The 15228-nt window shown below is 40.7% G+C and overlaps 3 protein-coding genes across 3 annotated transcripts; all 3 read right to left on the bottom strand.

Annotated features, from left to right (window-relative positions):
* Positions 1–32: 32 nt before the first annotated feature.
* On the bottom strand, positions 33–7754 carry LOC133463976 (calpain-2 catalytic subunit-like). The gene is made up of 21 exons (XM_061745839.1): positions 7432–7754; positions 6913–6982; positions 5863–5981; positions 5642–5775; positions 5400–5568; positions 5228–5311; positions 5029–5114; positions 3402–3476; positions 3064–3221; positions 2803–2972; positions 2703–2714; positions 2314–2525; positions 1715–1751; positions 1467–1532; positions 1312–1369; positions 1162–1226; positions 886–954; positions 719–797; positions 418–534; positions 279–337; positions 33–192 (listed from the first exon to the last, which is right to left on the bottom strand). Exons 1-21 carry the CDS (start codon positions 7666–7668, stop codon positions 169–171), a joined length of 2100 nt encoding a protein of 699 aa, XP_061601823.1. The 5' UTR covers positions 7669–7754; the 3' UTR covers positions 33–168.
* A 178-nt stretch (positions 7755–7932) lies between these two features.
* LOC133464167 (calpain small subunit 1-like) lies at positions 7933–9988 on the bottom strand. Its single transcript, XM_061746201.1, has 5 exons — positions 9956–9988; positions 8903–8981; positions 8373–8489; positions 8216–8274; positions 7933–8129 (listed from the first exon to the last, which is right to left on the bottom strand). The coding sequence occupies exons 2-5, from the start codon at positions 8940–8942 to the stop codon at positions 8106–8108; spliced, it is 240 nt and encodes a 79-aa protein (XP_061602185.1). The 5' UTR covers positions 8943–8981; positions 9956–9988; the 3' UTR covers positions 7933–8105.
* Positions 9989–9998: 10 nt separating this feature from the next.
* On the bottom strand, positions 9999–12142 carry LOC133464165 (calpain-2 catalytic subunit-like). The gene is made up of 4 exons (XM_061746200.1): positions 11803–12142; positions 11634–11670; positions 11399–11464; positions 9999–11211 (listed from the first exon to the last, which is right to left on the bottom strand). The coding sequence occupies exons 1-4, from the start codon at positions 11949–11951 to the stop codon at positions 11161–11163; spliced, it is 303 nt and encodes a 100-aa protein (XP_061602184.1). The 5' UTR covers positions 11952–12142; the 3' UTR covers positions 9999–11160.
* Between the last annotated feature and the right edge of the window lie 3086 nt (positions 12143–15228).

The following is a 15228-nucleotide window of genomic DNA, read 5'->3' as shown; positions in this document are numbered from 1 at the left end:
CTGTGCTTATATTATTATGTTTGGAGACAATCAAAGCGTCAGTAATCATTTATTGTCTAATGTTTAAGTTGGAAGCAAACCACAATTTAACAAAATAACAAAAAACACAATGTTAGGAGATGGTGACTCCTCAACACACATTTGTGTGCGTCGGCGTTCAGAGCTCCTCTACACCAACGTCAGATTCAGCCACTGTGGATAAAAATATTAGCACAAGTTATCATCCATCCATCCATACATATATACTTTTTTTTTTAAATCATCAGAGAGGCTCTTACCTCCATTAGTTTCACCTCTATTTCGCCATCCCCATCCTTGTCCAATGTCTTGAACGTGTCTGTGATACAAGGTACAAATCAGTACTTGTTTCCATGACAACAGGATTTAAATGTGTCCAAGAGAAGGAAAAAAATGTACCGAAGAGCAACTCCAAGCGAATTAGGCAGCTGACAAAGCTGTCAAAGTCAATGGTGAGGTTGGAGTCACTGTAGCGAGCGACGATGATTTGATGCAGAGGATTGTTGAGCAGGAAACCTGTGGAAGTGCAACAAATATAACTTTGCACTCAATGTAGGAAAACACAAATAGAATAACTCAAACATTTGTCTACTTCAGCTGAACCGTTCTTTGTTCAAATCTCAGCTTCACGTGTTGTCTTATGTATGACTGTTAGGAGCATCAAGCATAGAAGTTATAACTTTTGTTTTTCATTTCTTACCAGCTTCTTCCACAGCCATCCGCATCTCAGTGGAGCTCATGCAGCCGCTTCGGTCTGCATCTCTCTTTTTGTACAGATCCTAATGGAAAGCCCAACACATGCCGTCACCAGTCCACTCATGAACGATGCTGCACATGACGCGTCCCAGAGAGACGTAATGAACTCACCAAGAACTTCTCGATCTTTGTCCACAGGATCTTAAATTCTACCAGTCCCAGTTTGCCACTTCCATCTTCCTTTAAAGAAAAACGTCAAGGAAAATTGCAGCTCCCCTCTCAACGTGAAATCTAAAAATGGAACAAACTAACTAATCTTTTCTCAGTTTGTTTATTCACTTATGTGTACTTTCCAAAACACCCCATCATACAAAAGATTTGTGGAAAAATGACAGCAGTGAATGTTTTCGTGCACATATGCAGCCCATGGATGAGACATAAGGATACATCCAGCAGGTTGATCATGTTGCGGCAGGTCGGCAGACTAAACCCGTTGGTTTTGATGTCCTCTCCTAAAACATTGGATAAAACATTGGTCTTTTGCTGCATCAGGGTTATCAGACTTTATAAAAGAAGAGCGAGGAATATTTCTCTCACGCTGTGTAACCACTCTGTTGAGGATTCGAAGCAGTTCAAATGCAGAAATCTCCACATCCTTAGAAAACAGTGATACAAACGAGAGACTTTGTAAGCTTGTTAGAAAGATACCGACTCGAGACCATGATATGATGAATAGTTATTTCAATATTTACATGTCCAGCAAGATGTCCGAACAGCCTCTTGAATCTGTCGCTGATGTCGTCTTCATCAATATCAATCTAAACACAACAAACATGAACTGCTCACTTAAAAAAATAAAATCTATATCTTTTTAATCTTTTAGACTTGAGAGGCTCCTGCACAACTATTCATATGTACCCATACACATGTACAAATGCTAATGAACTTTGTTATTGTCTTTATTTTCCTTTAGTCGTTTATACCAGGGGACAGGATTTACCTTCTCGACGTGGCACTCCACAGGATCATCAATCTCACTGAAAGCAGCAAGAAGTCACACATTGGTCATGTTAATTCCTATGAAGAGACGTATTCCGTATTTTCTGGACTATAAGCCGCTACTTTTTTCATAGGTTTTGAACCATGCGGCTTATACAAATCTATTCTGTGGATTTTTCTTCCACCGCTCGGGGCGTTGTAACCGGAATTAGAATCAAAACTAAGACAAAATAAATACAAAGAAGAATACGCTACTAGATTCTTTAGCAGATAGAAGTAGGTAGAAGCAGATTTCAAACAGATAAATAGATAAATAAATACTGGTTATTTTCTCTTGGTTCTGTCCCGTTTTAATCAGCAAAGTTGCTGCCATGTTAAAAGACACTGTTAGGAAAGGATCTTTTTACGTACATACATGTACATCATTTACAGTGTACATGTAGTAAATATCTAATCTAACAACATAAATATCTGCAGCTTGCATATCTTTTTTTTTTTTTTTTTAATAGATCAGATGCGGCTTATATACAGGTGCGGTTTATAGTCCAGAAAATACGGTAATCTGTTTGAAGCTGTGTGTATTTGTGGCAGGTAACGTACTGGAAATCTGCATCTTTCTCAGAGAACACCCGCACATAAAAGTCGCCATTCTTGTTGGGCTCAAAGGTGGAGGGAATGATGAGATACTCTCCTGGGGGAAGGCTGATGCGGTTGCACACTTCCCGCAGGTTGATGAAGGTCTTGGAGCGTGCTGCTGAACGGTTTTGCTGGAAGAATCTCTTCTTCAGGTGTACCTGTCTTTTTCCAGAGAACTGCAAATGGGAGCACATGGAGTTTGGTCACATGACGACACCACAAACCTCCCCCACTATGATTGTCTTTATACTGTGAGGACATCTGCATAGCACAAATTAATTTAAAGAATATATTGGTTGCTCTAAATACTCATTCTTTATTAAATCTCCCAGCAGTGTCTTTGTCTGACATACCTCCTCAGGCAGCTGGAAAACAAACAAATCAAATATGACAATCAGTTAAACACCTTACACATTCAGGCTCTCCTCTTTATTCCCGAAGGCAGCGCCTCACCTCATAAACTGCAAAGCCAACGGTCTCCAAATCCTCCCCCATTTTCCTCTGACGACGCTTATTCTTCTGCATCAAGCCCACAATGACGGTGCAGCCCTCCTCATCATCGTCAAGTTCATCATCCACCTCATCCAGCTTTATAACAAACTGAGGATTCATCCAGAAAGTATCTAGGATCAGAAGCATGTGTTAACAGGAAACTTCATCAGTACACATGCGAACATGTGCTTCATTCACACGTGAAGGCGGGATTGTTCATACTTGGATAGTTTGCGCATCCTCCAGCCGACACATCCCGTCTCCATGATTCCTCAAACTCTACCTCCTTCCATTTTGTGTACTCGTCTGTGAGGGCGTCTGGGGTGAGGTTGCAGATCTCCAGGCTGGAATACTGATGCAGGAAGTCAGAAAAAGACATCCTGTGGAAAAGGGAGTATGAGACAATTACATTCAAAAAGTGTTTTCAGTAGAAATCAAGTAGTAATCTTCCATCTCAGTTGGAATTTCTATATTTTCTATACATTTTCTATAATTGGAGAATTTCCTTTTCATAATATAAATGTCAAATGGATTATTCTCCATTTTTCAGCAGGATGTACCAGAACTCTCCGTCCTCTCTGCGGTTGGTCAACCTCTGGCGATCAGCGTTGCTCACATTTCTCCACTCGTAGGAACTAGAAAAAAGAAACAGTGGAGGGTGGATATTAAAAACACTGCAAATGTCATGCGTGCATCCACACCTACGTAAAACCCACAGAAATAAGCCTTAAAGCTAGAGACCAAGTAACACCCGTTTTACAAGAGGATTTACCAGACATTTCATTGGGTGTGCACGTCTCCATCTGTTTCATGCATGACAGACACATTTAAAAACAGTAAATAACATTTACAAACAAAGAACAATTATTTTTAATAGTGTTGCAATTAGCCTGTGACAGACGTAGTAAGTAAGTAAATCAGTAAAGTTTATTGATATAGCACCTTTCACAGACAACGGAATGTCACAAGGTGCTTCACTAAAAATAAAACAACATCAATAATAACATGAATAAAAATACCGATAATACCGATAAAAAACCCCTAGAATAAAAGTACATAAAATCAACATGGTGGCCATGGGTGAGTGATTAAGAAGATCCCGTTTAAGGAGCAGCTGTAGCAGTTTAACTCAATAATTATTTAGAAGCTTGTTGGTTTTCTAGTGAATAATAACTCCTACTGAGGTTGCACGGGGTACCCTGGACTGGGCATATTCCTGCTCCAAACCTTGACTTGATTTCTGTGAGGAGTTAACATGATCTCCTTGTGCCCAAAGAGATTTCCTCAATGTGTTCTGGTTTTCTCCCGCAGAGCGAAGACATCTATGCTCAGTGACTGCACTACTGACTCTAGATGTGATGTTGGAAGTATGATTGTCTGCTGTTGCGTTCGCCCTCCGATGGGTGAGGAGCCCTATCTGTGGTGAACCGGTCATGATGTGTCTTGCACCATGGCAGACGAGCAAGACACGGCAAGTGTAGAAAATTGGATCATTGGTCATTATATAAGTCTGCATGTCAAACAGCTTGGTGTTATACTCCAATATAATTATTAAGACATAATTTTGCATTTTATATTCAGGACTGTCTCAGAAAATTAGAATATTGTGATTTTCTGTAATGCAATTACAAAAACAAAAATGTCATACATTCTGGATTCATTACAAATCAACTGAAATATTGCAAGCCTTTTATTATTTTAATATTGCTGATCATGGCTTACAGCTTAAGAAAACTCAAATATCCTATCTCAAAAAATTTGAATATTCTGGGAATCTTAATCTTAAACTGTAAACCATAATCAGCAATATTAAAATAATAAAAGGCTCGCAATATTTCAGTTGATTTGTAATGAATCCAGAATGTATGACATTTTAGTTTTTTTAATTGCATTACAGAAAATAAAGAACTTTATCACAATATTCTAATTTTCTGAGACAGTCCTGTATAATACTTAAAAAACCTAGGTAATTGAAAGAATAAAGAATATTTAGCTGTATTTTATTGCCATACATGTGTGGTCAAAATAGGAACACTGTCCTGTGACTCCTCCTGCGACCGGGGATGTTTGTGAAAAACATCATTAGGATGTGTTGAGCAGCTGTAGAGATATCTAATTCAGGTCCAGCTAAACAACCATTGGAGCAGTGGGAGATGAAGGCTTTTGTTGGCTTCCCTCATTACTCACCTGTCACTCCAGGCTCCATTCCACTCCACCTGACCCCAGGGGTTTCTAATCCTGACCAGCTGCACCATTCCTCCTTTGTACTCTACCTGAAACAGAGTAAGATGCCAAATACATCAAAGCAAGGAAACAATTATTAACATCTGTAACGTGTAAGGCCGTGTGCAGCACATGTTTAACTTGTTAACCGTCGCCGCCTCACCTGCTCTGCCCCGGTCACAGAGTAAGCATGGCCCTTCACCAGCTTGCGACTTGTGACGGCCTCTGAATCAGCCGAACTGGTGATCTGGAACAGTCGTGTGAGATAAGACCATCACGTACCTCAAACATAGCAATCATGGAACAAGATAGAGAAGAGAGGAACTCAAACAAACATTGATGGAGCATCCAAGAAGAGAGCCTCTGGCCAAGGCCTTCTTCATGATTTTGAAAAGATGGCGGTCTGCCTTGTTCAGGTCATGCCTCTCAGCAATTCCACCAGTGAAGTCCTCGAAGCCCTCGGTGGTGCTGCCCCCAGAAAGGGCCTCGTAGCATCCGTTCAGCCTAGAGGGAAAAGGATTCATGAAGGGCAAGAGCAGCAAAAGAAAAGCAGCGAGGTGTCCAGATGCTTTCATACTTAGCGTAAGCCTTCTCCAGCAGAGCGCTCCAGAACTCCGATCCAACCTCTGAGTGAACGAACAGCAGTTTTCCATCTTTGGTGGGCAAACGATCATCAACCACCACATCCACCCACTCACCAAACTGCCAGAACTGCAAAGCCCATAGGAGTCACATCAGACCTGTCACTCTGAATAAGCAGCCAATCATGTGCTTTTTTTAAATGTATTTATTTATTACCTCAAAGTGGAAGATTCCCGCATAGTTTTCCTCAAAGCTTTGGTTGTGGGGTACAACACGGTGCAAAACCTGTTTGTTGAGTGTCAAGGAGGCGATAGCTGCCAGGAGCCAGCAGTCACCTGAAAGTGTTACAATCAACCAAAAACCTGAGATGTAAAATCTGTCGTAACACCCAGAAGATTTCACACAGAAAACATTTTGTCTTTACGACACACCTGCAAAACACATGAGCTCTGTTGCCTGGTTGCACAAAAACCTCAACTAAGTATACCTTAATGCTGACTGGTGTCACAGACGTATGTAAGAATTTTGTCAGACGGGAAGTAGGCAGAGAGGTATGAATGAGTCCTTATGAGAGGTTTGTGCCTGATGACAGCTGATGTCAGTACACTGGCCTTAACCCACAGTTCAGTCATTGAAAGATGAGGTTAAAGAAAGTTAGGCATTTTCAGTGTTACTTCAGTCTCAGCTGCGCTGTTTGCTAGGTTTTTGGGTCCCTATGTAAGATTCCCTTTACGCAAAACCCCAGTTTGATGGATGAGATCAAACCCTTTAAGATCCAATAATCTGTTACACTTTAAAAACAAAATGGGATTCATGAATAGAAAGTTCAAATTCAAGTTGAGCCTGCAAAATAAACCTGTCTGGAGGCCGTGATATTTTCAAAGGCTACTTGTGCAAGCATAATGATTTAATTAAATCCAATTAATTGAAAGACTTTATTAATCCCTGAAGGGAAATTGATTGATGATGTGTCCTTGTGTCTTGGGGGTACCTAGGGGCTACCGGGGCCCGATGCACCTGTGTAGTCTGAATAAGTAAAGTCTCTGATTCTCATCACACATGCAACAAAAGATAAGCATACAAATTAATTCAAATAGTCTAACGATGGAAATGTAAAAGTGTTTTACTGTGACAGTGAAATAAATTTGGATATCACACCATCAAAATGAGATAGGCTACCTTGGTAATGCTTTGAAGAGTAAAAACAAAGATGTTTTTTTGAAGAATGTTTAAGGTTAAGCATCATATGTGTTAGTCGGGACTCACCAAGTGCTCCTTGACAAATATCAGTCCTAGTAGCATTTTCAACTATGAATTTTGGATTGGAGCACAATTCCTGCAGAAAAGAAGATGCCATTTAAGGAGTGAAGCAAAACAGATTGTTCTTCCTCTCACAATAACTCCTCATGTTTGTTTATTGTTTAAAGTAGCTGAATGTTGATGACTGCAAAAATGCTGCACTGACTGTTGAAACAAATGTCAAGTTTTTCTTCTTCAGAGTTATAAAAACAACGGCTGATCTGATACCGCCGAGAAAAGGTATGTGGATGAGCAGCAAGTTGAAACTGCAGCAGCTCTTATTAGTGGCAAGTGTAGCAAATACTGCTATCCACCTTTACTACTATTACTACTAAATGTTATAAACGCACAAAGAAAAGCCTTTTATGTTTGAGTTCTGGTTTTAAAAATGGTGTAATAATAAAGGGATTTATTTTACGCCTGCAGCAGACAATATACCACCACCGTCAGCTGTTGTTTCTGTACAAATAAAACAATAAAACCCACCGCAGGTCTCTTCCAGGTGATGCCACGAACTTTATAGGAACTTGGTCCAAGTTCGTTGAAGCCTAAGGATGTAGGCACAGCATCAAAGTAGTCATCCTCAAAAAGCTGCCTTCTCTCCACACAGCTTCTCCTCAGTTCCTGGAAGTCCTGGTTCAGGTATTTCACTGCATGAGAGTTGGATCCAATTCCCTGAGATTTCTCCCGGTTGTGCTGAAGCTTAGCTGCAATACCTGACATCTTACAGGTCTGTGAGTTGTTCTCTCAGTCTGCAGCTGTATCTCAGAGCGTATGTGCGTGCGGTTTGATGGGCTTGGTGTCATATGTGCAGATCAACTGTTTCCACACCCTTTATTGTTAAGAGCAGACTGCCTCTTCTGGCTCACCTGCATCATCCAGCCACTGTGACGGTTACTGAATAATTCATATCAACAAACCCAAACAATGGTAAAAAAAAATAAAAATAAAAGCAGCAGAGACATGGAGTATTTTCATTAGGTTCTTTATTTTCTTTTACCTGACAGAAGTTAAAAACAGCCAAAGAGCAAAGCTAACAAGACAAACAGGTCCACTCCCACATAAACATAAAGTATACATGCATTATTGTTTTTCAGATAGATCTGAATGTACTGATTTTTATCTCTTCTGTTGGTTTAACATTTTCTCCCTCTTCAGAGCTAATAGACTGCCAGGCACATCCACTGCAAGAGAAAAGCAGAATGATGAAAGAAGTTTCCTGAATGAGGAGCGACTACAAATCCAGCAGCTTTTGTTGTTTCTTCCTCACCTGTTGCAAGCTCAGCTCTATCTTCCCAGAGTCCCCTCTCTCCAGGGCTTTGAACATTTCTAGTGAAGAGACAGAGAAAATATGGCAATGTGGGTCACTGATACAGATCAGCAACAGGAATGTTTGGTGTGATATTGCTTTGTTTGTGGACACCTACTGAAAAGCATTTCAAGTTTAATCAGACAGGCCACGAAACTGTCGAAGTCTATGGCGTACTGGGCGTTGGCATAGCGACTGACGATGGCCTCCAGGACAGCACTGTTAATGTGGAAACCTGTGAAAGACAAACAGACATCTTTTATCTTTCTTTTGTCATAAAAAAAGCATCTAGTAAGGGTGCGATGCCACGAAGCCTCGCCTTCACGTGCTTTGTTCCTCTGGTTAAGTGAATATGCATGAATCATGTCTGTAGTCCCCAAACTGGCTTGTCTGGTTTGTCTGTAAAACCCTGCAGGATCTTCTTCCTGCAGGGTTTTTTCAAGTGCAACAAACACCCAAACACCCAGGTAACTGATAACATGAGTTAGCAAATTTGTGAAAGGACAAGGGTGCTCAGGACTCAGTGAAATATGTAAATGGCCCTTTTTGCATAGTTTACAACCACTCAGTTCACTGTTAAAGGATTTGATAGAGACAGATGTTGGATTCTTCCGTGTATGAGACTGCTCCTGTGGTCATGTTGGTTACCTGCTTCATTAGCGGCACCTCTCATTTCATGGCAGCTCATGGTGCCAGAGTTGTCCGTGTCATGACTCTGGAAGATCTCCTACATCAGGGGTCACCAATCCTGGTCCTTGAGGGCCGGTGTCCTGCATGTTTTAGAGTTTTCTCTGCTTTAACACACCTGATTCTAATTAATCATCGTCATCAGCTTGTCATTGAGGTCTGCACAATTCTCTTAACGACACAGTCACTTTAATCACGGTGCAATGAAGCATGCGAAACATGTTTCAAACATTATTCTTTGTTTATTTATTTATAATTATTATTATTTTTTTTATTCATGTTTAATTTCTATCTATCATCACTTCGTATTTATGACTGTCTGGTTCCTCCTCCACTGCTTATCAATTAATTATCTCACAATATAACACAACCACAACTAGTCACAATTATAACAATAACTAAGCACCGGACTCTGCATTGCTGCAATCTCAAACTTCATCTACACACCCCGTACAGATCCCGCCCCCCCCCCGCCGTCTTTTTTTCACTTATTTTATTTTGCATGTACCATACTCATGTACTGGCAGTGGCAGCACTTTAATATTTAACTATTTAACTATTTATCATGTACCACAGCAGATACAAAATAGCACTACAGCACTTTAGTTCTCAAACCATTAATTTCCCCAGCACGGTTTTTATCATCATTAACTTTTATTGTGAAAGCATATGTTAAGTGTGCTATATTGTTTTCTTTTTTTGTGATTATTATTATTGTTGTTTGTATGATTTTTGCTGATTACATCTGGCAGGGGGACTACCGATGTAAACCAGCCTATGGCTGCAATCTGGGTGCATCTACATTTTTTTTTTCCCTTTAAAAAAAAAATGCTGATTGATGTACATTGTCCCTTACCAAATAAAATAAATTGAAATTGAATGTAAAACATGCAGGACACCGGCCCTCGAGGACCAGGATTGGTGACCCCTGTTCTACATGATGCACACAGACATTGTTTGCAAAGGTAATTAAGCATGACAATGTCTGAAACCGTTTTTAAGAGCACGTCGTACCAGGTATTTCTGGATTTTGTTCCAAAGCAGGTGGAACTCATCAGTTCAACTTGTCGCTCTTGTCTTTCTGGATAATATTAAGTTTTATAAAAGAACAAAAGAAAATCTAACAGAACAAATGAGGATGTTAGCAAAATCACAGAATGTGTATTTAAAGCATTTTTGTGCTCCTCATCTTTAAGGCTGAATTATGCTTCTGCGTCAAAACGACGCCGTGTCTACGGCGTGTGGTTTTTGTACACGCAGAGGACACGCCGTCACATGCGCCGTCAGTGACGTGCACCTCCCGAAAATTGTAACTACGCGTCGAGGAGACGCCGACCACACGCAGACCGAGAGGGCTGTGATTGGTTCGTTTGAAAGCAAAGCATTTCCGGTTTCCGTTTTGAAGCAGTAGTGAACTTCCAGGGCTTTTTTCTTCGTTTATGTGTGATTTTTTTTGTTTTTGTTTTTTGCACAATAGTTGTCCTTATTTCTTTGATTTACTGTGACCGGAAAAAGTCGGATAAACCATTCAGAAAAAGATCGCTAACTAGTGGCCGCGGGGGGTACTGCACCGCGACCAAATGGAGAGACGGAGAACTCTGAACGGTTCGTGACGGCGTCACGACTGCGCCGTGTGCTCTGCGTGTGTGTGACGCAGAACTGTAATTCAGCCTTTAAGAGGAATTACATTTTCTGTGTTGAGAGCATGTGTTTATGCGTCTGAAATGACTCCTAATTCATAAACTCTGACATAACACAACCCTGTCACCTCGTTTGGGGCCAGCTACATCTAAAACAAATATGTCATTTAGTGAGTTGTTCAGGTTTTACCGGACACAGTGACATCACAGACCCATGCTGGAGTAGAGTTATCCACTTTATCCGTTTTTGTCTCCACCCTCAGCTTCAACTGTCAGTGAAAATATTAGAGAATATTGGGTCCAACAGTTATGCAGAACTGTGTGCTTTCTCGTATGTTATAAGAATAATTACGTGATTTTTGGCTAAATTTATGTCGGTGTAGTTGCACAAAGCTGTACTAACAAGTTCAAAAGAGCTACATCATGTAGCTGCTATGAACCGAGCTGTGAAGACATGGCTGAAAGGGGAGTTGTTTCATTTCAACTTAAAGCAAGTCCCACACAATACATTAAAACCTCTGAAAATGGTGCAAACTTGTGGAAAAAGGGAATTAAAAAAGGATACATCAAGCAGGCTGACTATTTGGCGACCTGTTTCGAGGCTGAATCCATTCGTCTTGATGTCAGAACCTGCAAGAAATCAACAACAAAGAAAATGCTTCAATTACTTTCAATTGCTGAGGCTGCTGCCCCCGCGACCCGGGAACGGATAAAGCGGAAGAAGATGAGTGATGAGTGAGTATAACCGGGATTTGAAATCACCACCTTCAGACTGGATTTAATCGTTAGTTTGAAGTGCATGTGCAACTCAACCTACGCTGCCAGAAATCTGCTTGAAGATTTCCTTGAAATGAGGATCCACATCACTTTCAGATATCTCTTCCTGTGAGAGAAAAATTTCAGAAAAGTTGGGTAAAAGCCCTGAATTTAGGAAGAATGTTAGAATGATAGTATTAAGCGGTGCACGGTTGTCTTTCTTAGTTTTATGAAAAACAGAAAAAAAGGCCTAAAGAGGTCCTTTAAATGGCTTATGGCTCAGTTAGCCATCCTACCTCCTCTATTTCAGCATCAATGTTCTCCTCCAGTTTACTAGAAAGATAGAAAAACACAGCTTGAGGACATTCAGCGTGTACATAAACAGCATTCACATGTGAGTCGGGACTAGTTCAGATCAGGAGCCACTAGATGGCTGTATGAGCTAAAGCTTCAAGTCCTGTATACCCGGCGTCAGCCTTTTTCTCTGAGAAGACTCTGAGGAGGAAACTGCCATTCTTGTGAGGCAAGAAGGTAGAGGGGATGATGGCATATTGTCCGGGAGGGAGCCTGAAGCGGTCACACACTTCACGTGCATTGATGAAGGTGCTGCTCATGGCCACAGCTCTCTGGCGCAGCAGAGATAATATTCTGTATTATTATTATTTACTTACCTGTTGATAACTCGTTTTTAATCTGTGCATATAAAGCCAGCTCACCTAGATAAGACTACTTTACCTGTTTGTTTGTTATTTACTATTATTCTGTATTATTATTATTTCACTACCTGTAAAGACAAAACACTTACCGTTTGTTAACTCAACTGTTCCTGTTACAAAATCACATCACCTCATTCTTACCTGAATATTACCATCAGTTTCTGTTATGTTCTATAAAATAAATGGAGTATCTGTGGTACTTCAAATAAACATGTGAAGACATTTTATTACCTTTTTTGCATATCAACAGGTGGTGCCAAAGCCAAACGAAGGGAAGCTGCAACAAATGATCATTATAATCTCCACAGTAATACTGGTTGTCACCCTGGCCCATATCATTTCCTGTTATAGACAAACCTCGGCCCCCCATCACAGAAAGGAAAGTTGATGTGGCCCCCACTGAAAAAGGTTTTGGGACCCCTGCTTTAACCCATGGAACTCCTTCAGGAGTCTGGGACAGTTTGCGGCCTCAACAGCAAGAGATTTTTGTATGGCGAGAGGTTTTTAATCGCCGTAGAGGATGCGCTCGTCTTCATCAGATGGCCAGTTTGATGGATTTAGAGCAGCGGCGGCAGAGATAACCCCGTTGTCATCCAGCCTGCGCTCAATGTTGTCAGCCAGGTAGACAAAACATCACTCGCGAAACACCTCCACGTTGCGACGGCCCCATCAACTGGCTGAGACACACTGACCCCCTTGAATGTGGAAGATTTTTCAAATTCCTCCCTCATGCATTTTGTGTTCACACCGTGGGCTTTCCTCATCGATCTCAGTGCTCTCAGCGCCACGCCCACCTCAGTATCAGCACGGACAGCTGTTGGTCTCTCCTCTGAAGGAAAAGTGACAGGGCCTGCAGGATCTCCAGTGCATCTTTCATCTTTCATCATAGCCACTCTGTCATTTTAGTGTGCATACCCTGACATCTGCTCCTCTCCTTGGTGGATCTGGATGGGTCTTTAGCCAGCGCTCCAAAAAGTTTCACCAAGGCTGGATAGCTCTCCCAGAGAGCTGACTGACGTGCAGGGTGAGGACAGCAGGCGCATATCAAACACTTTCCCTATTCTACGAGCCTGGATGCCCAAATCAAAAGCCGCAGACTCAAGCTCTGTCAAATGTTTGGGGCTTTGAGAGAAAAATGCATATAGAGAGTCAATGAACATTTTGAAATGACTGGTCTCAGTGATGTTTTTCACAGCATCGTGGACTGCAAGTTCTAGCTTATGATTCATGCGGTGAACGACTGTCAGGTTCATGTTTATTCCCTCACGCAGGAGTGTGGCTGCACCTTTCTATCTGCCCATCGTAGCAGCTGCCCCATCAGTTGCAATGCCAATCAGCCGGGAGTGTCCTCAGAGATGCCCTGCTCACACAGGCTTTGTAGCAGGGTGGCACAGATGGATTCCCCGGTGCATGACTGCAGTTCAATGAGATGGAAAAAGAAGTTGCAGATCTCGCCCTCTGTAGGTGAGACTGAGGGTTCAGGTATGATAGCCGTCGCCAGGGGGTGTTTGACCAAACACAAAAGGAGGCAGAACTTCCCTTTTCCCCAGTTTAATGGACTGAAGGAATGTGTGGTCTGCAGAACAAAATAACAGATCCATAGAGAACAGTTAGGCTAACTGCAATAAACATTCATACTAAATAATACTCTTAAAATAACACCAAAGTATCATAACTCTGTCACTGCTTTCATAATAACATTACAAAAAATATAGCAAATATAAAATGTAGGCAAATGAATAAAATAAATATCACAATAATGTACATGTTTAAACCTTCTTGGTAATATAACTTTAACTAAATAAATAGGTTTGGGTAACATTTATCCAAAATAAATCTGCCTTCAAATGATCGCCCAATGTGGCAATATAATAAAACTTTAAACAGGAATACAGGTAAAACATGCACTTACTTTTAGAAATACACGCACACGGGTGAACTAGAATTAATAATCAAACTGGTAAAATCAACCTAAACTACTGCTCCGGTCTCCTCCTCTTCTCCTCCCAGGGACTTTTCCAGCAGCAGGTTCCCTGCATGTGCAGTCAGCCCTGATTGGCTGCTGCCTCTCAATGAGCACATGGGAGGCTGATGCTCATGCACACCCTGATCTCATGTCCACTCTCACCTCAGTCTCTTAAACGCCCTCACAAGGAATTCTAATATGATCAAGCACGTTTTGTTTGACGCTGTGGTGCTCTCATCGATGAGGACTCTGAATTTATCAGGTGAGTTTTTTGTTGAAGTCCGCGAGCTGTGCTGTCATTTTATCTCCAATATATATATATATATATATATATATATATATATATATATATATATATATATATATATATATATATATATATATAAATAAACCAAAGAACAATAGTTAAATAATAATCATGATAAATACAGTATAATACAAATCATAACAATCATAAACAAAAACATGCCTCACTGGCTTTTTTTTTTTTTTTCCTTTTTTTTTTGCATGCTCGAAATGGAGCAGGGAGAAGTTAAAAAACTTATTTAGCCCTGCCCCGGTTATCCACAACACAAAACATAATTCGCCACCCTAAATTAAGCCACACACACACACACACACACACACACACACACACACACACACACACACACACACACACACACACACACACACACACACACACACACACACACACACACACACACACACACACACACACACACACACACACACACACACACACACACTCCATACCTTATAATACTCAATATACACCATGCAGCAATACATTATACTTTATACATTATGCATTTAAATAGAACCTTCCTTTGGCATATATCATATACTAGTCAACATACATACATCATACAAAATTCAACTATCTAACATGCTATTTTTTTAATGTAACTCTTCCTGTCTATATCTCATAATAATGCATTCCTTATATCTTTTTTTGAACTGGTTCACACTTGAGCATTGCTTGAGTTCTACGTGTATACTGTTCCATAGCTTGACTCCGCATACTGAAATACAGAACGTTTTAAGTGTTGTCCGAGCCACTCTGGTTTTTAGATTTAATTCCCCCCTTAAATTATACCCCCCTTCTCTATCAGAGAACATCCCCTGAATATTCCTAGGGAGTTGATTGTGTCTTGCTTTAAACATTATCAAGGCAGTTTTATATTCAATAATATCTTTAAATTTTAA

This window comes from Cololabis saira, chromosome 17 (assembly GCF_033807715.1).
Source record: "Cololabis saira isolate AMF1-May2022 chromosome 17, fColSai1.1, whole genome shotgun sequence".
NCBI classification, from domain to species: domain Eukaryota; kingdom Metazoa; phylum Chordata; class Actinopteri; order Beloniformes; family Belonidae; genus Cololabis; species Cololabis saira.
Note: the sequence above shows the minus strand (reverse complement) of the source record. Positions and strands in the feature narration are given on the sequence as shown.